We start from the raw sequence: 22,889 nt of genomic DNA, 5'->3' as shown, positions 1-22,889 counted from the left end.
GGGGTAGCCGTGTTAGTCTGAGTCTGTAAAAAGCAACAGAGGGTCCTGTGGCACTTTAAGACTAACAGAAGTATTGGGAGCATAAGCTTATGCTTTGATATGCTCTCTTTGATATTTATATTAGAAAGGAGAAGTGGTAGTCCTACCTTCGTGCATGTGATCATCTTTGTGTTTTTCGACACTTGACTACATAAGATGGCTAAAGAACTAAAAGGGGCTGCAGCCCGATAGCCCCCAGCCTAAAGCCAAACATTGCCTAAAATGAGTGCACTACTGCTGGGCAATAATCTCATCAAGTCAGCTCTATCGACACGTCAGGTGAACACTATAAATGCCTAGATCATGTGTTTAAATGGAAGGATTTCAGCTTCCCCCAATAATTTAGGATGCAGATAAGCATAAATATACATGTCTTAATGTTTAAAAAACTACATTCATTTTCCCTTTGAATATGGTTGTTTAAACTCTCATGCATTTATATTGACAGAAGTTTATTATTCCAAATAAAGTGATGAGTGAAGTGATAGTTGAACATGAGCAATTTAATTTAATAAGACCCTTTTGTGGGACAGAACAGAATTCATTCATAGCAGTAGTATATACAGAGTTAATAAAATTACCATTAGATAATAACTTTTGTTCTGCTTAATTCATCAAGAGCCATGTTCCCTAATTTCTAAAGCAACAGTTCAGAACAAGAAGAGTTAATCATGCACTTTTTCTTCCACCCATCTCATTCATGCCACATTCCACAGTGGCCGGGTCCAACAACAATATAGGAGGGTACCTAAAATGAAGAGGCAGGGCCTTCCATTCTTCTGCCTCTCTTGAATTAATTAACTGGAAATGAGTTTTGTCAATGTTTTGGAAAGGCAGAGGGGTGAAAAGAAACTGCTAGAATTAATCACAGTGAGAAACTACCTCTTCAGCCGTCTGCCAGAATTCAGAAAACCCATGAGAAGTGCAAAATAAAAGGAGAGAGGGCTGAGTTACCATCCAAAGGAACAAATAAAATTCAAATAAACATCCAAGTCTCCAAAATATAGACATGCCCCAGAGCAGAGGAATGCAGCATCTGTTGCCACAACAGCTTCAACTTTGTTTTTAACATACTCAGCATAATGACTGAAAGTAACAAGGTAGAAAAGATAACTTACGAATAATTTAAATACACAGAAGGCAGCATCGTATGTGTTTAATTCAGAAAGTATTTATCCAATCTTTCACTGTCATTGCATTATATAAATACAAATATTTAAACATTCTTATTTATTTTTGAAGTACCGTTTACTGATTCAGCACTGCTGCTTTTAACATATCACAGAAGCGATATCTCATAGTGATTTTTTAACCATCATTATCTTCAGGTATAACAAATGAGATAAGTAACCATTAATCAGTTTCCTGGCTTCATGACACTTTTCCACTAGCAAAACAAAGAATTAATGAAATTACTGCAAATCTCCAGATTTGAAAAGGTTTTTGCATTTGTGGTGTTCATGTGTCACAGTGGTGAATGACCATTATTGTTTGACAATTTCTCTGGAAAAGGTAATAACGCTTCCAGCAGATTGGAACTTAAACTGGAAAAAAAAAATGGAAATCCTAACAGGGCCTTCATACTGTATTATTTGGGAAATAGCCTTCTTTTTACTTGGTGACAATCCTCAAAAAGTTTACATGGGACTGCTCATGAAGTTGGGTTCTTTCTAACAGATTTCAATATTAGCTTCTCATCTCGTTTCTCAATCTCCAAACCCATGTTCTTGAGGATGGAATTGTCTGCCAGTCCCTGCTGCTCCATCTGTGCAATAACCTCTTGGTTTCTTTCGTTTTGCTCAGTGAGATTTCGGATGGCATACACGGCCCACTGATTCACAACTATAGGAGAGAATTAAGGAATTTCTCATTTTACAGACAAAACAGAATGCTCATTTTAATTCTGGAATGACCCCCCCCCCCCCCACACACACACAGATTTCTAAAATGCAGTTTAGTAGAGAAAGATACTTAAAAAGTATGATCCTGACCCTGCGAACACTTGTACACGAGTAATATAGCTCATATGAGGTCCCACTGACTTTAGTCAAAGTTAACCAAGTTTTATCTTGAATTAAAAAAAAAAAAAAGGCAATTAACCTACCAAAAAAAAGGGGGGGGGGCACTCTTGGATCCGCCCTTCTTCCTTTGACACAAAAATTCCGTAAAAACAATTTTTAAAAATCCAATTGAAACTCATGGGAACATTTCTAACACAAAGCTAAAAAAAATCCCACTGCAGTTTTTGCAGCATTGTGCACTCAAGAACCTCAAAATGAAATTAGCTCTAAACAAGACACAATGAAGCTGATTGGCTATTTTCATTTACAAATTCAAAAAAGGAAACAAACATAAATAGTCAATTACATCTGTATTAAAATTGTTCATGCAAATGATAAATGGTGGTGTTTGTAACATAGGAGACTTATTTTTAAGAAACACAATGTTTTAGATTAAATTATACAAGTTCCGTTCCTAGTGCTTGGGTCTCTAGCATAAAACCCACTGACACTCAGAGGACCACTGGTAGGTAGTTCCTGCAGAGATGCTAATGTTTGAATGGACACAAGCAACAACTCATTTGACTCTAAAGCGAGTCCCTTCCGGCTAGGATTGAGGCACGTCAGAGGAATTAAATTTCCAGCAATATCAATCTGGCATCTTCCAAGAGAACTAAAATATTCATTTTTATGAAATGTCAGATGTTAGTCCCAATTCTGTAGTTGAAATGCTATGTTATGGTATCTTTTCCAAGACATCCACATGGGAGACAAACAATTCTGAATAATTTCATTTAAGCTTCACATGTAGAAGGATGTGCCTGTAGGGCACCAGTTATTTGCAACACATACCTTCACACATAATAGAAGGATGCACATAATTTACTCATCTCCTTGAGGTCTTTTGGGCTGGACAGGATCTAAGTACAGAGACATAATATGTTTCTATGGGCATTTGCCTGTGGCAGTAGGACAGGAACAGTATGGGGAGGGTAGGAACCCCAGCCAAAAACACAACACAAGATGAAAGGAAGTCCAATTAATTATTAATTATTTCTGTTGTGGTAGAACCTAGAGCAGAGATACTCAGACCTCAGTGGTTCAGGAGCCAAATTAGCGATCAACATTACCCAAAAGAGCCACAGTAGTGTGAATTGTTTCATTAACAGAGGGAACAAAGGAAACAATGAGAATTATAAGAAAATGCATTTTTACACACACACACACACACACATATAAAGAGAGAGAATACTATATAATAATTTATAGAATATATATTATTCTTATAGCAAAATGACTGACCAAGTATCATTATATCAACCATAATTGATTAATAACATAGTAAAAACATTCTGATTAGTTAATAATTAAATCACAGAGTGTTTTAATATCGTGCAAAGAGCCACTTATGGCTTCCGAGCCTCAGTCTGAGTATCACTGACCTAGAGTATCCAGCCCCGTTATGCTAGGCACTGTACAAACATGCATTTTCTTATTATTCTCACTGTTTCTTTTGTTCCCTTGGTTTTTTGTCTCCAATTAGTGTGTCTTGCCTTATTCTTAGATAGTAAGCTCTTCTGGACAGGCACTGTGTTTCAGATCTAAACTAAGAGGTTATGAGTAATTCATGACGTCAGAGGGTTTCTGGTAACAAGTGATGGCTCTGGACTCACAAGGGGATGCCCAGTACAATGGGGCCCATTATTGGTTCATCTTTAGGCACTACCATAATAAACATGATTAACAATAATAATAGCATTGGCTCTGCTCCCTACCTGGGTACCCAGCTAGATAGGGCAGACTGAAGAGGCAGCTAGACTGATGTCACATAAATCAAAGGATTCTAGACAAACACTTATCAGGTGATAGCACATTTGTCACATATGATTGACTGTATATAGCATCCCTAAAACTGGAGTAGGAGAAATCTCCAGCAAGGGCATAGAATTACACATCTTTTGGCTAGCAGCAATGATTGATACCTGTATTTTAATTAGTGTTGCATCAATAAAACTGCCCTTTATCTTTCAACGGTGTATTATTATTATTACATTAATGCACTGTGAGAACAGAGACTGAAAAGTCCAACAAATGCCAGTTTTTAGGGCCTTTCCCTAAAAAAGTCAGAAGAAGATTTTTACCACCACCTTCCTCTTTCATTTTCGAATTTCTGGCCAGTGGATGGATTTGTATGGGGCCAGAAAAGGATTGGGAAATCAAGACCTGGGTGAAGCTTTGGAGCAGGTAGGTGAAGAACCATAAGGGAGAACAAAGATCTTGAAATGGGAATTCAATAATGAAGAATATCCACTGTTCCTCTCTTGTGAGCATGTCATTATTGCAGTTAAATGAATGTACAAACTATGATGGTTATATAAAGATATATTAACTGGTCATCTCTCACTGTGGGTTACCAATTTTCGCAGTTAGATGAGTATATAAAATAAGTTTACCAAATACCAAGGAAACTAAACCAAATGTAAAGTAGAATCTCAGTCATCAGCTCTAATGACAATAGTTAACAAAATCGATTGGTGAAGCACGCAAACTAATGAATGCTGTGGTTGAGGAGGAGAATCAGGATCACAGTCCAGCAGTACTTCCCTAGCACTATTTCAGGGCATTTAATGAGGGCCAGAAGGTAGCATGATGTTCCCCCAGTGGACTGTGTGAAGCAAGACATCACTCACACTGTTTCTGCCTATGGCATAGAAGCAGAATTTCACCCACTGAGTTCCATCTGAGATATGGCTCTGAATATATCATCCATAGGGAGCAGATCCGCTGAGAAAGGTGGTGAATTTTTTAAGTAGTAATGTTTCTGACCCAAACTATAGTTTGTTTTAAAATATGAGATGTACAGTATTTTTAAACAATTAAAATTTGTATTAATCTTTGCGTTGCCATTATAGGACATGAAGATGGTAATAAGATTAATTCCTTATTATACTTCCTGAAAATGTGTGCTAACTCTACAACAATTCCTATTGATCTATTCCTATTGTTCCCATGTCAAATTAATTTGTGACAATGTAATTTCTTGTACGCCCTCAATAAAAATTATGTGATGAAACCCATTATCATCATCACATGATTTGCCATTAGCGACCACTGTACTTAAAGCTGCAAAGTGGTTTCAATAATATTTTCACTTGTTCATAACTTTCTCCTTTCCTTACCCAGGTTTTCCATTGTACAATTCAGAGCCATGAATATGTATAACTCTCCTTGTTAGCATGCTGAGAGAGAGAGAGACCCCTGGATGGCTGTGTGCAAACCTAGACAGACTTAAGTGTCAGCAGAGATTAAAGTGAGTCCCTAGCTAATATGCACATTACCCTCTTGTTCCTCTCCAAAGAGGGATAGATAGAGAGAAAATTAAACATATTCTAAAGTCTCTAATCCTTCCAACACTTTAAGCACTTTATTGTATACTCAGCTTTAGAAAGAGAGCTTCTGAGGTTTCCATAGTTACTACAAATAAGAGCATGAGCCTGTTTGTTGTGAAACGACATAAAAGAAAAAATGCAGCAAGCATGGTAGATCTGATTTGGTAGGGTTGTCTAGACTTTAAAACAGTACATTTTGAAGTGTCAAATTAATGAATGTTAGGCAAGGAATTGAAGTTTACAGTATCTTTATCACACTGGAGCTTCTATATAAAGAAGGGAGAAATGGAAAGAATAAATCCTTGTTCCTTTTGTGAGAATTTCACTTCTTAGCAAATGAAAATATACAAGGTATACTCAAGATATGTCTAGTTTGCACATATTTATATAACTTTTCTGAACTGAAGCTATTTAATGCACAAATCCCAATATTTAGTTTGATTTATAGAAATGCTCTAGGCTTCCTCAACATAACCAATACATTCATCCTAAATACAGCAATTTAAGTAGCTGTTTAAGATAACCCACTGCAAATCACTCTTGAATAATTTGCCAACCCACAATTCCAATTACCTGGGAAAAAAGATGAGCTTGCACTGTGCCATGAGATTTGTGCTATCTTGAATTAATATTATAAATGATGTGGGTGAAATCTTGACCTTACTGAATTCAAGGGGATTTTTGCCATTGACACGGGGGGGGGGGGGGGGGAAAGGGACAAAATTCCGCTCTGTGTTTTTATTTTACCCACTAAACTTCTGCTAGGGTACATTATTAAATTCTTGTTAGAAGTAGTAGTGTGGCATGGAAACACAAATGCATTATGAAAGCAATCACCACCTTGCTAATGAATTAGTTCAATGTGTTTGGAGTGAAAGATCAGCAACATTATTGAAGAGAGCAGTTTACCTCTCGCTCTCTAACATAGGGGCAAATCCACTCCTACCCACAACACATACTTATGAACTGTTTTGTAAAACACTTTGAGCAATATGGACAAAGAGTGTTATATAGTAACTAGGTATTATTATTATTATTATTATTATATACATCACTTATAGGTCTCTGAATAGGTAGAGTAAATAATTTATGATGAATATCTTTATTGAAAGTATGTAAGTGGATCTTGTGGGTCAGAGTTGAGGTGGCTTCCAAAATGTACATAGTGAATTTTTACAGGTTAATATTGTCATTAGCTAATGTACAGAACTGAATAATGATAAGATAATGAATAAGGAGTAACAAAATATTTATATACATTCTCTTAAGTCCTTTTCATACTTTTTAATTCTTAGATGTTTCACTTAGGTTAAAATATATTGTATGGCGGTTTCTTAATTTTTTTTTAAGGAATAAGGAGCCTTCAAAGTCAAAATATGGATGGCATTAAAATGACATTCAGTATATAAAGTTTTCTTCATTGACAAATTTCTAGCATGCTACAGAAAACTGTTCTCAGCAAAAAGCTCTGCATAGTACCATACTCTAGGTAGTCAGGATGGGGGTGGGGTGGGGTGGAGGGAAGAGGGGCAAGGGAGAGTTCTACCTTTGTACACTTAGGGTGAAATCCTAACAAGATTCCCAGTGACTTCAGTGTGGCCAGGATTTTACCTCTAGGCTTTACACTTTGCAGCAGAAACGTGGCGGAGTTCCTGCACTTTCCACAAGAGAGAAGTCCTTGCTTACACACTCAATGCAGTGTCATAATTCAGTCCCCACTTTCATAGCAGGAATATTCTTTGCACCATATTTTCCAAATAAAGTGTGGAGACAATAAATAAATGATAAATTTAATCCAAAACTGTACTGAAGATGTTTTTCGGCATATAATGGTTATTGATGGAGTTCTACTTTTTACATCTCCTTTTGCCTAATGAGCAAAAAAAGATGTCATCTTTTGTATATTAGTTCCATTATATCGTTGAAATTGGAAGCAGCTATATAATTTAAGTAGTATGAACTGCACAGTAGGAACAGACACAGAAATGCCTTATCAGGAAGCTACATAAAACATTTAAAGATTTATAATCCAAAATGCTTTATATTCCCTTCATGACTTAAAACAGTGGTTCTCAAGCAGGGGTACATGTACTCCTGGGGGTACGCAGAGGTCTGTACAGGTGGTACATCAATTCATCTAGACAGTTGCCTACTTTTACAAAAGGCTACATGAAAAGCACTGGCAAAGTCAATAAAAACTTGAAAATTTCTTACAATGACTTGTTTTATACTGCTCTATATTCTATAAACTGAAATGTAAGTACAATATTTATATTCAAATTGATTTATTTTATAATTATATGGTAAAAATGAGAAAGGAAGCAACTGTTCAGTAACAGTGTCCTGTGAAACGTTTGTATTTTTATGTCTGATTTTGTAAGCAAGTTTTTTTTATATGAGGTGAAACTTGGGGGTACGCAAGACAAATCAGACTCCTCAAAGGGGTACAGTAGTCCAGATAGGTCGAGAGCCACTGACTTAAAACATAAAAAGAAGCACCAAGAAAATCAAAATATAAAGAACAAAAAATGTAAGCAGTTCAACTTCTTAAAGAACTTGTTTGAAACAGGTCTATATGGCTAGAAATTAGAAAAGTTTAAATATAGTACTTGCTAAACGGTGTCTGCCAAGTTGCAGCTCATAATCCAAGTCTCTAGGTGTTCTATGGCCAAGAATAAAATACGAAATGTCACATTAAAAGACTCGCTTCCGTTTACAGAAGTGATTGGACCACAAAGAAAAGAAATAAACACTTTTCCCCGTAAGTCTTCCAGTCCTTTCAGGCATTTTGTATCACAGTCACTTGAAAGATAATTCTTTTTGCCACTATAGAGGTTTTCTAGTCAGCTACTGGCACAATTAGTCACAGTTTGGATCAACAAGCTGTGATTGACCACATGTAGCAGACACTCAGACTTTTAGTCCTTCACTGTAAGCCAATTCTTTACAAAGAACTACAAGTTATTTAATTCTTCCTATGAGTAGATTTCACAAAGCCCCAACTACCATGTAAAGATAGTAACAATTCAATAGTTTTTTTTTTTTTTTTTTTTGCTTTATACAGTATTTTTATTTTGGTTTGCCATTATTTTGTATATTTTTAGCAATATCTAGTGCGTATGACACTGTCCATTTTTTTTTAAAGCTTTTGTGTTGTTACAAATGTTTCTGATCCTACACATTACTGACATTACATCTTCAACATTAGATATTCTTAGGAATTAGAACTCGTACAATTTAAAACCGCTCAGCATGTAACAGTCTTGGCATATTAGCAATTTAAATATTGCACCATTCTAAAGTTATATATTAGCCGTGAAGAGTTTGGGCTACTGGTTTTTTTTTTTTTTTTTTTTAGAGATATCACAGAAGTGGCGATTGGCTTAGGAAATTAAGTTGTTATCTTTTGCATTTAACAGAAGGGAGCTAGTGGCAATACAGTCTCCTGGAAAGAATGTTTTTTTACCTGGATTGTAACTCTTGTTCTTCAAGATGAGGATGCAAACATGTATTCCACTCAGGGGTGTGCGCACCTTGTGCGCCGCAGCCAGAAAAGTTTTCCACAGCAGTATCCGTCAGTGTGGCGCACGTGCTCTGTGGCGCCTCGTGGCCCCTCCCAAGGCTATAAGGGCAGCACTGCCCTCCCAGCTCCTTCGCACTGGAGAGTAGCCTAAGAGTCTGATGCAGCGGGGACAGAGTGTGGGTCATGGAATACACAGTTTCATCCACAACTTGAAGAACCGTAACAATATAGGTAAGTAACCATTCTTTCTTCTTCAAGTGGATACAGATTTGTATTCTACTCAGACGATTCACATGTAGTATCATAAGCGACGGCGCTTGGAGTCTTTTTAAACACTGTCTGAAGTATGACCTGGCCAAAGATCGCAGTCTCCCTTGAAGCTGTTGTGATGGCATAATGATGAATGAATGTATGTATGTATGTATGGAGTATGAGGTCACAGCCCTGCAACTGTCCAGGATAGGTACATCATTCAGAAAAGCTATGGACGTTGCTTGAGCTCTTGCCAAGTGGGCAGAGAGACATTGGAGAGAAGATGTATTGGTCATACCGTAAGCAGTGGTAATACAGAACGTGATCCATCTAGAGGTTATCTGGGCCAAGACCGCTTGGACCTTCACCCTAGCGGCATAAGAAACAAAAAGTTGACGAGACTGTCTAAATGACCTAACTCTGTCTACATAAAAGGCCAATGCCATTCTTGCATCCAAAGTATGTAAATGCTCTCCTTCCGGATCATCATCAGGTTTCAGAAAGAACACAGATAGGTATATCATCTGTTTAGGGCAGAAGGCCAACACTAATTTAATTAAAAACTTTGGGTGAGGTCTCAAAGACACCTTGCCCTTAAAAAAAATCCAAGAGTATGAAGGGCCTGCTGTTACAGCTCACCTACTTTCCTTGCAAATGTGATAGCAATAAGGAGGACCATCTTCTAGGACAAATGTGCCCAGGAGCAAGTAGCCAGTTTCAAACAGAGGTCCCATGAGAGCGGCTTACACTGTGTTAAGGTCCCATAGAGGATCTGATGCTTTTACAGGTGGACACAAGCGAGTAATTCCCTTGAGAAACCTAGTAGCCATAGGGTTGTAAAATACTGTTCTCCCCTGACCAGGTGGGTGAATGGCAGAAATGGCTGCCAGGTGAGCCTTCAGGGAGCTTAAGAAAAGGCCAGAAGACTTCAAATGCAGTAAGTATTCCATAATGTCCTGGATACTCGCCCTCACAGGCTGAATCACTCGAGCAGAAGACCAAAGTCTTCGCTAAATAGGTGGATTTAACTGATTGTTTCTTACTGTTAAGTAAAATCTCTTGGACTGCTGCAGGCAGCTCATCTCTTCCTGATCTAGATATTGAGAAGCCAAGCCATCAGTTGCAAGCTGTTGGGATCTGGATGTAGGACCTACTCATGATGATGCGAGACCAGGTCTGGTAGAGGAAACACAGGTTATGGAAGTTCCACTGAGAGGCTGCAAAGATCTGTAAATAAGCATTGTCTTGATCAAGTTGGGGTGATTAGAATCATCTTGGTGTGATCCTGCTTCAATTTGAGGAGGACTTTCAAGATCAATGGAATCGGAGTAAACGCATACAGTAGGCCTGGTCCCCGTTTCAACAGAAAAGCATCAGTCAATGAGCCAGGGATGAGGCCAAAACTGATGGCATTTCTTGCAGTCTTTTGTACCATTCTTTTAAGCAATTCCTGATATGATTTAAAATCCTCCAGGAGTGGTGAGGATGAACCTGGGGCTCCCGAGACCTCAGGGGAGGGTGAGAATGAATTGCCCGGAGCCAAAGTAGCCTCCTGAGATAGATCTTGTTCGCCCAGTAATCTTGTCGGGCTAGTTGTTAAGTAGGGAGAGCTTCTGGTTGCTCTTCCAGTAGACTAGGCTCTGATGTGGACAGCTCCAGGACCTTCTCCTGGAACTGGGTAGAGATCAAGTTCTGAGGACCTAGGAGCCTCTTAGGAGTTCCCCATAAGCCAGTAGGGCATCAGAGGCCAAAATGTTTCAGTCCATGCTGGCCTTTCCTTACTATGTGACCAATACCCATCATGGTCGAAGGTCTCCCTTTTGAGGTGGTCTGGCTGATTTACTGGACTTTTCTTGCCTTGGTAGGGATAGCGATAAGTCTGACCCATATCTAAAGGCGCCCTCTGAATAAGCAGTCAGCACAGGAGACACCCAACCAGGCAAGGCTACTGGCCAATTTCCAGTGGAAAAGGTAAGGTAAAGTAAGGTCAAGTCAGAACAAGTGGTGGCATTGCAGTTGGTACCATGTCTCAGTTCACAGAAGGTCTAGCTGCTAAGTTTAGTACCACAGTAGGCTATGCAGGAGCACAGTCTGGCTTCAACACCCATGCCAATGAAAGACCTAGTACCAGAGGCAAAGTTGAGGGTGTGGTTAATGCTGACTTTGAAGAATGTCTCAGCCCCAATGAAGTGTGCACCTGAGCACCAGATGGCATAGACAAGCTTAGATTGTCCCTTAACTGATATTGATGCTAGTGTTGGCAACATTCGGTCTCTGATGCCAAAGAAGTTGAAGGCCCGGGATGAGCCAGAAATGACAGCAGCTCCACCAACTTCTACATCAACAGTGAACCAGGGACAGAGAGATGAGGAAGTGAAGGACCTGGTCTATGTCCTGTGTGGTGGTAGGTACTGAAATGGATACCGCTGAAACAGCGTCCACTGGTACCACACTTGACAGCCTCTGTCATGTCGGATCCAGAGTTGACAGTATGTTACCAAGAGTCTCTCGCTTCATTGCCAGGGAGACATAGGCGGATAGTCCAGCTCTACTTTGGATACCTGATGAATCTAAGTGTTGCTCCAATCCACGCTCTGAAGTGAAAGACAAGCCACTCATTGAGCTTAAGTGGCTCCTATAAGTCTTACAGGTCCCTTTGCGTGGAACCCCCGGAGAAGAAGACTGATCTCTCCTTCAAGAGGAATCCAAGTTCAAGAGTCTGTTCAAAGTCTATCATAGTAGTGGTTGACTGTGCATAGACAAAGCAATCTGGTGCCAGTGCAGAGGTAGGCCTCATGGCGTGTTCCAGGAAGTGCTGCTCCAGGTGCAGATCCCTAGAACTCCGAGTATGTTTCTTGAAGGAGCGGCAGATTTAAATTTTATTAGAGAATATTTAAAGAAATAAACGATACAGAAAATTTGAAGCGTTAGTCATTGGTCATTGGGGGTAACATGCAGAGTAAGGGGGTATGTTGGTGTTTTGGGGCTGGGCAGCACACATAGTATATACACACTGCAATGTCCCCAATGAGGGGTGGGTAACCGGTGGGCGGGATCAGGAGACAGTCGATAAACGGTGAGGGTCCACCACCCATACGGGAGGCAGGGACAGTCATGGGTATAAGCAAGCGGGCTGGGTAATGGGGAAGGGGTGACCCTCACGTGGCGGGATTCAGCTAGGTTTGGTGGGTTTAGGGCTCAGGGGATAGGGTCCAGCAGGGGGTGTGTGTGGGTGCACGAGGTCTCCCCGGCTCACTCTCGGTATTGGCGGTGGCCGGTGATGTGCTCGGTGTAAATGTCCCGGGACCAACGGATAGTGTCCGAGACCATGAGGCGTCTCATGAGCCGATGCTACACCTCTCCTTGACATGTCTTTCACCGAGACAGCAACCAAAGTGTGTGGGGATCTCTACTAGAAATAGAGTTCCCACACAAAAGGCATTGCTTGAAACCCAGAGAACACTGCATGTCCAGGTGCTCAGCAACACCTACTAATTACAGTTGCAAATAAACTAGAATAAAAACTGAAAACAGTGAAGAAAACCTAAAGAGTACTAACTACTTACAAAATCAATGAACCTAATAGCTAACTACACAGAAAAAAAACGTAAGGAAAACCACACGGAGTGGTGCAAGTGGTATGAAGGAACTGAGGGGGGTCAGGGTGCTGCTGTCCTTATATGGTTTTAAGAGGGGCCATGAGAAGATGCACACCGCTCCAACAGGTACTACTGTGAAAAACTTTTCCAGCTCCAACGTGCTGGTTGCACACACAACTGAGTGCTATACATATCTATGTTCCTGTACATATGTATGTATGTACATATCTATGAATTAGGTTTTAGGTGTTGTATCTTAAATTCTTATAATGCACTTTGAGCACTCATCAGGCATAATTGTAAAAAACTGAAATAAATAAGGAAGGTCAATAAATTTCAACTAGTGTTACTATTTATAACCTAGTGCTGTAAGTATACATACCAAAACCATTCAATCTCTGCTCCCTATAATCTGCATACATAATTGACATGTATTAAAACCTAACTGGGAGTGATGAAAACCATACAATATAAACAAATTCAATACAGAGAAGAGAGACAGCCAGATTAAAAAATTACAGAAAACCTATTATTTACACACACAGTTCAAAGAGGAACGTTACTTAGTCCTTATCCAGGAAAAAATCCGAATAAGCCCCAACAGTCGCTTTACTTATCTGCAAAGACACTTGATAATTGATTCTACAACTATTAGAACTGAAAATGCCAATATTTATGTTGGCAGAAGTATTTCCCATCTACAGTGGAACAGACTGGTTTAAGAGCCAATGTCACATTGGGGGGGGGGGGGGGAAGAGCAGCAACCACTATATTAACATGCATTTCCAGTATGAACTGCAAGGGAATTTCTGCAGCAGAATGGTTACCAATGAACTCGATCCCTGGTTCCTGCAGGAAAATCCATGAGGGGCCTAATGGTAGGGACATTTCAGGGGATTCTGACAGGGATTTGTCCCTGATCGTACTCCAGAGGTGGGGTTTTTAACCCTGTGCAACAGGCAGGGAACCAAGACCTCTCCCGACTCCAAACTATTCTGGGAGATTAGCAGGAGGTTAGGGCCACCCCTCTCCAAACTAGCTATTTTATGCAATCTCCCCTACTGCTTGGCAGCAAAGCCTCCTGGGATATGCATTATCAAGGCTTCGATAGCAGGCACTTATTCCTAGCATTCTGATCTCTACAGGACTGGAAAAGGGATGACAAGCATGTAGCCCTTTGAATGGATCCAATTTACATATTTGTGCCCACAAAACATTTACTGGTAAAACGAAGTTGAGTCTGGGCTGCTCATGCTGTACGCCAATTTTTAGAATAGTTTGTATTGACCAAGATTTTAAACCATTCCATTAATAGTTTATAAATTAAAAATGTCAGCTCTGCCTGATTTATAGCAGCCCTATTTCACTGTTCCTACAACAGTTTAAATAATTTGTAATAATTACAGTGACAGAAAAGAGATGAACTTAAATATTTTTCTACTCCCATAACTCTGCACATTTCTTCCTACACTCCCATCCCTAATTCACCCCTTAATTCACTTGGCCTCTTTCTCTTACTATTGAATTTACAGCTTTTTCATGTTATCCCTATGCTTAGAACCTTTCCTAATCCCATGTAGCAAATGATCTCCATCTTCTGACCCATTTCTTCCTCTGACATTCCAATGTAGATCTCCTCTCCAAGATATATGGCTTCTAATTTGGGCCCTATTTTTGTTATTACGTATGTCTAAATTAAAATGCAAGTTCTTCAAGGGAGGCATTTTTAATAAATTGCTAGATCTGAAGGCCAGAAGGGACCATTATGATCATTCTAATCTGACCGCCAGCATAACCCAGGCTATAGACGCTCACTCAGTAATTCATGCATCAAATCTTCCTATTGAGTTACTGGCTATCTTTTAGAAAGACGTACAATCTTGATTTAAAGACTTCAAATTATGGAGAATTCACTACGTCACTAGGTAACTTGTTCCAGTGGTTAATTATTCTCACTGTTAAAAAAAGTGTGTCTTATTTTACTCCTGGGGAAAAACTATGCCACTGGGGCGCAGAAGAAAAATGCCTCCCCTCCCTCTGCAGATTCTCTCTGCTTCCTTGCAGAAAATGGTTTCTGTGTTCACTCATTCCTCACAGCAGCTCAGACACTCTGTTTGGGCAGCTGGGGGAGAGGGGTCTGGGGATGCCCTGGGGCGCCCAGAGACATTAGTCCCAGGTGGGCGGGAGGGGAGGGGACGGGGAGGAGGACAGAGATGGAGTTCCCCCTCCCCCTTCCCTGCACAGAGCTGCCAGGGCTCAGTCAGATCAACCCCCAGAAAATACCCCTGAGCTGCAGGAAGGTCTGCACCACAGAGGGAGGGAAGAATTTCATGGGAGTGGGTCTCGGTGTGTGCTCCTCTGCCAAAGCAAATAACGGGAGATGGGGGTGAAGATAACAGCCAATCCTGTCTCATACACCTAGACATATTTAAAAAAAAAAAAAAAAAAAGAAGATTGATGACCATTAACCACAGCTGATGCTCAAGGATGTGTATATAAGGCCAACATGCCACTATAAAACTGATTTCCAAAACCAAACCTTACCAAAATCTGACTGATATACTCCTACTCCAATCAGTCGAAGGCTTTCTCAGAATCAAAAGAAAACAGCAGACAGGAAGAATTGCTAGAATTATCATCATAGATCAAATTCAGAGTTGTTCTGATATTATCAAATAGATGCCTACCAGCAATGAATCCAGACTGGTCATGGTGAAAATATTTGGGCAAAATTACACGCAATCTTTTGGCTAGCAACTCAGCATAAATTTTAGCATCCACACTAATTAAAGAAATAGGTCTGTAAAATGAGCAATTGGTAAGATCTTTTCTTTCTATATGAATGACCTTAATTTTTGCCTTCTTCCATGAATCTGGAATCTTTTCCCTCTCCAATATAAACAATTCAGTTAAAATAGGGACCAGAACTTGCTTTATAATACTTCACAGAAAACCCATCGGCACCTGGAGCTTTATTTGATTATAAATACTTAAGAATTGTAACTTCAAATTCATTTGCAGCAATCTGCCTATCAAGAGCTGCAGTCTCAGATATCTACTTATAAGTTCAGGATTTGGATGTTCTGAAGCATACAAAGTATGGAAAAAGCTAGGTTTCAGAGATCTGTTTGATGCCAGTTACTAAATCTCCCTTTTCATGTCTAATCAGAGGGATGGTTGATTTATCTTGCTTAATTTTAACTTTCTAGCTAAAAGCCTACCAGTTTTATTGCCCTTTTCATAATATAAGTGTTTCCTCAGTCTTGCCTGTTAATCTCATTTATTTTCTTATACATGCTTTCAGGTCCTGTAGATTTATAACTATCTTCCAAAACAAAGTTCTTTAACCAAACTCTCTTCTTCAGGAGCGCTCATCTTTTTGAGGTCTGATGCTTTGTTTATAAAGATTCCCCTCATTACCACCTTTCCAGCATCACAAAGGAATTTTTATTGATCCCTTCCTTATTTCCTTGTATATATTTCTGAAAATCTTCTTCCAGCTCTTTAATTCTAAGGTGGGGGGAGAGGTCTCTTCAACAGCCAGGCCCTTTGTTTTTCTACTGAGTCTCAAACTTCTAATGTAATATATGGGGAGGCATGATCAGTCCAAATGATAACTCCCAGATTAGTTTTTTGACTAAATTAGCCAAGGTCATACTCACAAAAATCATATCAATCCTGGAATAAGATCCACGAGTAGCAGAATAATATGTATAATGCCTGACATCTAGATTCATCTTCTGCCAGACATTCACCAAAAGAAATTTGCACTTGCTCCTTCCACATGCCCTGTGTGTACATCCGATCAATCTAAAGTAGAATTAAACATCTCATTAAAATCCGTCCCCATGAATAATATGCCCTTCCCTAAAACTTCCTAAATCTCTAAAAAACTGATCAAAAAGGGTGGTTGCCCTTGACTGGGAGCATATAATTTGACTAAGGTGAGATCCAGATCTTTGATAAACACATTGAATAGCACTGGGCTGACAACAGAATCCCACTAGAAATGTGCCCATTGGGTAATGACTCCCAATGTGCAATTACTTTTTGATATCTATAAGTTAACCAGTTTTTAACCCATTTAATAGGTATTCTCACGTTCTCTCTCTTTATGTGAGTGAAAAGTACAAGGTTCACTCATCTAGCAGCATTACAAAGAATTAAAATAATGAAAGGACCAATTTTAATATGGAAATTTTGTCTAGTCAAGTATTCTAGAGCTACTGAGCTACAGCAAACATTTAGGGATAGCAGGCTATTTTTGTAACGATGTCTCATATGCCAAAGATTACAAAACTTTAAAAAATTAAGCCATAACCTCTAGTTTGTTTTACTTTTTCCTATACTCAAATCTGTAACACTAGCTTAAAACCATATATATGACACATTCATTTTTGCTGCTTAGGCTGCCAATTTTTTTAAAATTATGACTTACATTTTTAATAGAAACCCATAATTTATGAGTAACTATAAATCTTTTGGTTTCAGATGAGAAAGAAAAGTCACACTCTTGATCAATTTGAAGTTGAATGCTCCACAGTTATGATGTTCAGTTCTTAAAGTTCTCTCTATCACCATAATCCCTTCTAATATTCCTAACAACTCTACTGAAATATTACAATTATCTTACAACTATCAAAGATTTACCTTTAGTTACTGTTATTTAATCATTCAAAACTTCCCAATTTATATCTTTTTCCTTGATATAGAAAAACAAAATTCTTCAGAGAAATTCTAACACGTGGCACTAATTCTATCAAATTGTTATTAAAACCAACCAGCAAGGTGGAGAGTTGAAGCAATAGGGAAAAAGGCACTGTTAACAAGTTGATTAAGTATTGGACAGAGATTCAACTACTGTAGTAACTTTAAGTTTAGTTTTTCTGTTAACTTGCCAGGGAAACGTAAGGGCTTTGTGTGTGTCTGAGCATGTGCCGCGTGTGTATAAAGACAGAAACATGTATACTACTTCAGTAGCTTTTCAAAGCCTGGCATGAAAATCTACCAATCTAGGCAAAAAATCCACTCAACCCATCCTTCATTTTTTATGATGAGTGATAATGAAAACAAGAATATTTTATACTCCCAAGTAGAATAGTACAAGACTGATTTTATACATCTTTCCATCTGTACATTTTTATATCTTTGGTGTGCTAAATATACAGCTGGCTAGGAGAGGATGCTACCACTTCTTTATTATTACCCTCCTCACTGGTAAACTTTTGGCACCAGATCTCATGGACTAGCTAACTTATACCTGAGATGTGTTCATATAACCTGTAACTTACTATTCATAAGCCTCCAGTAGAGTGCAAAGGAAGCTGACTCACATTCAGGACAAAGCTATCTTTTTAGATCTTTAAAATATTCTTCTTTAGAGTATGCAAGTCAGCAAAGTACCTAAACACATGCTTATCTTTTAGCACGTGCTTAAGTCTTATTTACTTCAAAGGGACATAAACGTGCTTAAGTGCTTTAGTTGATTCAGAGTCTTTGGGTAACATTTGTGGCGTATTTTCTGTCTCTGCTGTTACTTAGGATTTTCTAATGCGCTGTGAAACACAAATGATAACAACTGAAGTGAATGAAAATACTTTCAACAGTGTCATGTACACCAGGTGATGTCCATCAGTGTGAGGAAAAAATTTTGAAGCGAGCATCAGAGGAAATATATTTTGTGAAGTTTTTCCTCTTAGGTTTATGTAACATGGCTGCCATTAGTACAAATCAGGCCAGCTTCAAATTGTGCTTCAAGGGAATTTCATGATGATATAACCTAAAACATAAATCTCTACAGATTTTTTTCAGTTTAATTTTTGTTTCATTTTTGGGTGTTTTACACTATTTATTTTTTAAAATAAATGTAGCTGAATTTCAAACCAAATATTTTGAAATGAAAAGTCAAAAAAATTAATTTTCAAATGACCTGTCTAACTTTATTTATATACTGCAAATAGTTTTGGTGCCCCCTCAAAAAAGCAATTTTTTGGTGTGAATTTACTATTCATCGAAAAAAACCCATCCAACTCTAATTGCAGTAATCAAGACAGAAGATGTTGAGGGCCTGTAAGAGAGCTTTAGTGATGGAGAAAGAAAGGATTTTGGAAATATTATGGAGAAAGAAGTAGCAAGATTTGAACATGGTCTAGATGTGTGGAGCAAGCGTCAGAAAAGAGTCAAAGACGGCCCTCAGTTTACTGGCCTAAACAACAGGGAAAATGGCATTGTTGTCAACAGTGGCTGAAAATAGGATAAGGCTGGAAGGATTGGGGAGAAAAGATGCAGAGTTCAGCTTTGCCTATATTAAGTCTGACATTTCTGGAGAGACATGCAAGAAGAGATGTCAAAAAGACAGGTTGAAATATGGAAGGTTGTTGCAGAAGGCATTCCATTCTTAAAACTATTTTTTGGACCACTCCTTTAAAAAAGAATTTTTGGGTCTCAAATTTCTCATGCTTAGTCTCAGCCCAGAGAAGGGGATATATTTATTTATTTATTTATAAAGAGGGCCGAAGGAAAATCAAGCAAGCTATTTGAGTAATAAGGCAGTGAAATATATTTTCTCTGTTTCATCTTTTGGTGCTCTGTAGTAACTCAAAATCCACTTTCTTTCAGGAATTCAAGCTTGTCATGGATTTAAGTCATCGAAAGAGGATTAGGTCAGAGGTCAAATATGACAAAATTTGGTTTAGAAATAGTGAGTTATTAACTTTAATGCCTTACTTTTACATGCACAAGTTGGCGTTTTCGGAGATTATTCTTCTGAAGGGACTTACAAAATTATAATGTGTGCAAGAAGGTCCTCACAAATGTTATAATATACTGGCATTACTTGGTCCGGAGCAGCACAAGTAGTACCTGTGTACTGTGCTAATGGTCATAGTTGGTACTGGTAGGAATTATGAAAAAGGGTGAGGGATTTCAACCACACAGACTTCCAAATATACATCTCTTCCTGGGTGTAACATGGCAGGTTTATATGTTCTAAAGAAGGCTTGAACTTTATTTACTTATTTATTTACTCAGGGTAAGCACAGCTCAAAACCTTTTTTGGTATGGAAGATTCATAGTATAAATGCATCCTGGGATGAACAAACTACAGGAATCACAGTGAACTGCAATGCTTCCAGGAGATCTAGGTTTTATTTTTTAATCTAATTAATCTAATATCCAAGGACATTAATAAGAGGAAAAACAAAATATGATTGCCAGCATCACTAACCGGAGGAATACCATCACAAATTATACCCTCTCTAAGGGTCTCTAAGGTGTTAGTCTCTAAGGTGCCACAAGTACTCCTGTTCTTCTTTATACCCTCTCTAGATGTTATAAAATATAGAACCTTGTGGTTGGGTCAGTACCGGGATAAATACCTCTAAGAAATAACTATATACACACACATATGTATCACCTTTCATCCAAAGACCTCAAAATGCTTGGCAATCATTAACAAATTATACCTCACAACAGTCCAAGAAGTAGATGAGTATCAACTCCATTTTATAGAGGGGTAAACTGAAGTACAGAAGGTTAAGAGGTCTGACCAGCTTCACACTGCCAGTCAATGGCATTTGGGCACAGAACTCAGGAATCTTTACTCCCAACATGATGACCTAATCATTAGACTGCAGAGGAAAAAATAGTTATAAAAACAAGGTATTTTTCATCTACAGAATCTCTTCCCTGAACTGCCAATCACACTTCTCCCCTTGCGGTTTAGTTTTTTCATATTTGGAAGGATTTTGAATTTAAAGGGGAGAGTGCACTCATTTGTCACAGTGACAGGACAGGTAAGAATTATTTGTGCAGCTGGTAGAGGAAGGACATTCTGTATTCTCTCTCTTTCTCCCAAAAAAAAAAAAAATCCTGTAAAAGAAAATAAAAAACCCAAGCTAACTGCAGAATGATGTTAGCGCCTAGAAGACCCAAATAAGGCTACGGCCTCACTATACAAGGCACTGTGCAAAGACACGGTAAGAGACACTCCTGCCACAGACAGTTTACAATCTCAGGAGACAAGTTAAAATGTTGGCGAAAGGAAGTATCACCAGCCTATTTTACATATGGAAAATAGATGCAAAGGGCGTTTGAGGATGGGATTTTCAAAGCTGCCCAAAAGTGCTGGGTGCCCAGTTCTCAATCACTTTGAATAGGAACTGGGCATCTAATTCCCTTAGGAGCTTTTGATAAACCCACTCTAAGTGACTTGCCCAATGTCACATAAGAAGTTGGTGGCGCAGTACAGCTGGGAATGGAGTCTGGACACCCTGAGTCAGAGGCCATTGCCTTTACTACAAAATCATCTTTCCTCTCTGAAGACTGGAAGCCTTACATTTTATCTGCAAGAATATTCACACCCTCTGGCCCCTTAGTGGCAGGAGTGTTTGGGGAGTGGACAAGTCACCTTCCTCACTGAAAGGAGTCTTTGTGGGTAGCAATGGTTTCACCTATCAGCACAGCAACAAACAACACTGCTGAGGTCTGATGGGACCCATTTGAATCCGGCATGCTGGTGTTTCCGCAGGAAAGATGGCATAGTGCAACCACATCTCTCAGGAAGCCCTGTAGCATGGAAGATTGAGGGCTTTACATTTGAGCTGCTCACTATGGATTAGCACTTATATAGAAACCACAGAGAAAGTGTAGCAGCAAGCCGAGATTCTGCCTATTAAAGGAAGGGAAAGGAATCAGCCCTGATGCTCAAAAAGTGTTCAGGTTCCTGTTCAAGGAATAGGTGTAATTTTGTACCAATTCCAGCTCCTGGATAAATCAGCTCAGCTATGCATAAACGCAAGACACATGCAGAAGGATTTATATTAAAGTCTGTGTAGCCATCATAACCAAAAACCTTTCAGAATTTCTGGGTTTTTAAAAATCTCACAAAGGGGAGTTGAATTTGGCAGGCTTGGCAAGATAGTGCTTTCCTTTTTGGCGGTCACCCTTTTTATTTTCTTCCTAGTCTAACCCACTCAGCTGCCATCTTGTTTCGCCATTGGCACTACTGGCCAGAGGGGCCAACCCCTGATCTAATCCACCACATTCAGGGTCCTCTCTTCTCCTTCCAGATCCTGCCTCTTTCGAGCCCACCAGGTTTCCATCAACAGCCTTTACCTCCTGGCTGAGTCACCAACAAATTATTGCTTTCAAACCCTCAAGGAGTATGATGGCAATCAGTACTGGTTTATAAACAACACAGTATTAATAATTCTATGTGCTCAAGAATGAGAGCAGCAGCAACACAGCATGAAATAGCACACACGGTACAGGTGCAATAACCCAGAGCTGCCCCCAAGGGGAGACATGCCCACCAAGACCAGGAGATTTGAGCCTTACTTGTAGGTTGAGAACCACTGGTCTACAGGAAGCAGGGTAAGGATAGTGTGTTTCAAATGGGAAGATCTTGGTTTGTAGACAGTGATTGGGAGAATACTAGTACTGTTTTCTCCCTGTGCACGCACCATGTTAGGTGAAATACTATTGTCCTGTCTATGTCTATGAAAATACAGAATTGAGTAATGCACCTAAAAATTGTTGAACGCATTGAGAGAGTCTGTGGCAAGCTTTTCAAAGAAAGGCAACGTACTAGAGATAGCCACATTTATGTGAAAAAGCCTAACTATATGATGGCGCACTCTAAAAATTTAATAACCCTTCTATTTTTGCTTTCTACTGGCTTCTATTCAGCAATGAGGCTTTTTCACAGTATGTGGCCTGTTTTAGGTTGCACTCTAACTCTGAAATAAAATGTCTGTCAATTCCCCCAAAAGTCTTTCCTGGCATTTTACAAAAACAAACTGCCATTGTTGTAGAGCATAGCAACTTGATTTCTTCTATCTTTAGCCAGAGGTTTCATGAACCACAATTATACTAGCTGCTGCCATGAAGTCAAAAATATTTTGAATCTACCTCTCAGATAACTTTCAGACTGAATATAATGGTAGAAGTTTAAAAGGGAGCATCTGAAAATTAGCTTTTATTTATATTTTCTATATTTTTATCCATTATCCAAACTAAGGGCTCTGTGTGTGTGTGGATTCACAGCAACCACTGGAATAAGAAAGCCTAAAGTAACCACAGGTTTCCC

General features: G+C 39.0%; 1 protein-coding gene across 4 annotated transcripts in view; it reads right to left on the bottom strand.

Moving 5' to 3' along the window:
• Positions 1-1,179: 1,179 nt before the first annotated feature.
• The window catches only part of ATXN10 (ataxin 10), a 177,765-nt gene continuing 156,055 nt past the window's right edge, over positions 1,180-22,889 (bottom strand). The window contains exons 12-14 of one of the 4 annotated variants that reach the window (XR_008445974.1): positions 20,266-20,430; positions 16,465-16,612; positions 1,792-1,881 (exon numbers count right to left, since the gene is read on the bottom strand). Coding sequence is in view for 1 of the 4 variants with exons in the window: in XM_054038347.1 (XP_053894322.1) it covers positions 1,691-1,881 (191 nt within the window). In the remaining 3 variants the exon portion in view is untranslated. Of the gene's footprint in view, positions 1,882-2,262; positions 2,960-16,464; positions 16,613-20,265; positions 20,431-22,889 lie in introns of those variants that run through there. The other 3 variants (XR_008445973.1, XR_008445975.1, XM_054038347.1) reach the window with 3 other exon arrangements.

Source organism: Malaclemys terrapin, chromosome 1 (genome assembly GCF_027887155.1).
Source record: "Malaclemys terrapin pileata isolate rMalTer1 chromosome 1, rMalTer1.hap1, whole genome shotgun sequence".
In the NCBI taxonomy this organism is placed as follows: domain Eukaryota; kingdom Metazoa; phylum Chordata; order Testudines; family Emydidae; genus Malaclemys; species Malaclemys terrapin.
Note: the sequence above shows the minus strand (reverse complement) of the source record. Positions and strands in the feature narration are given on the sequence as shown.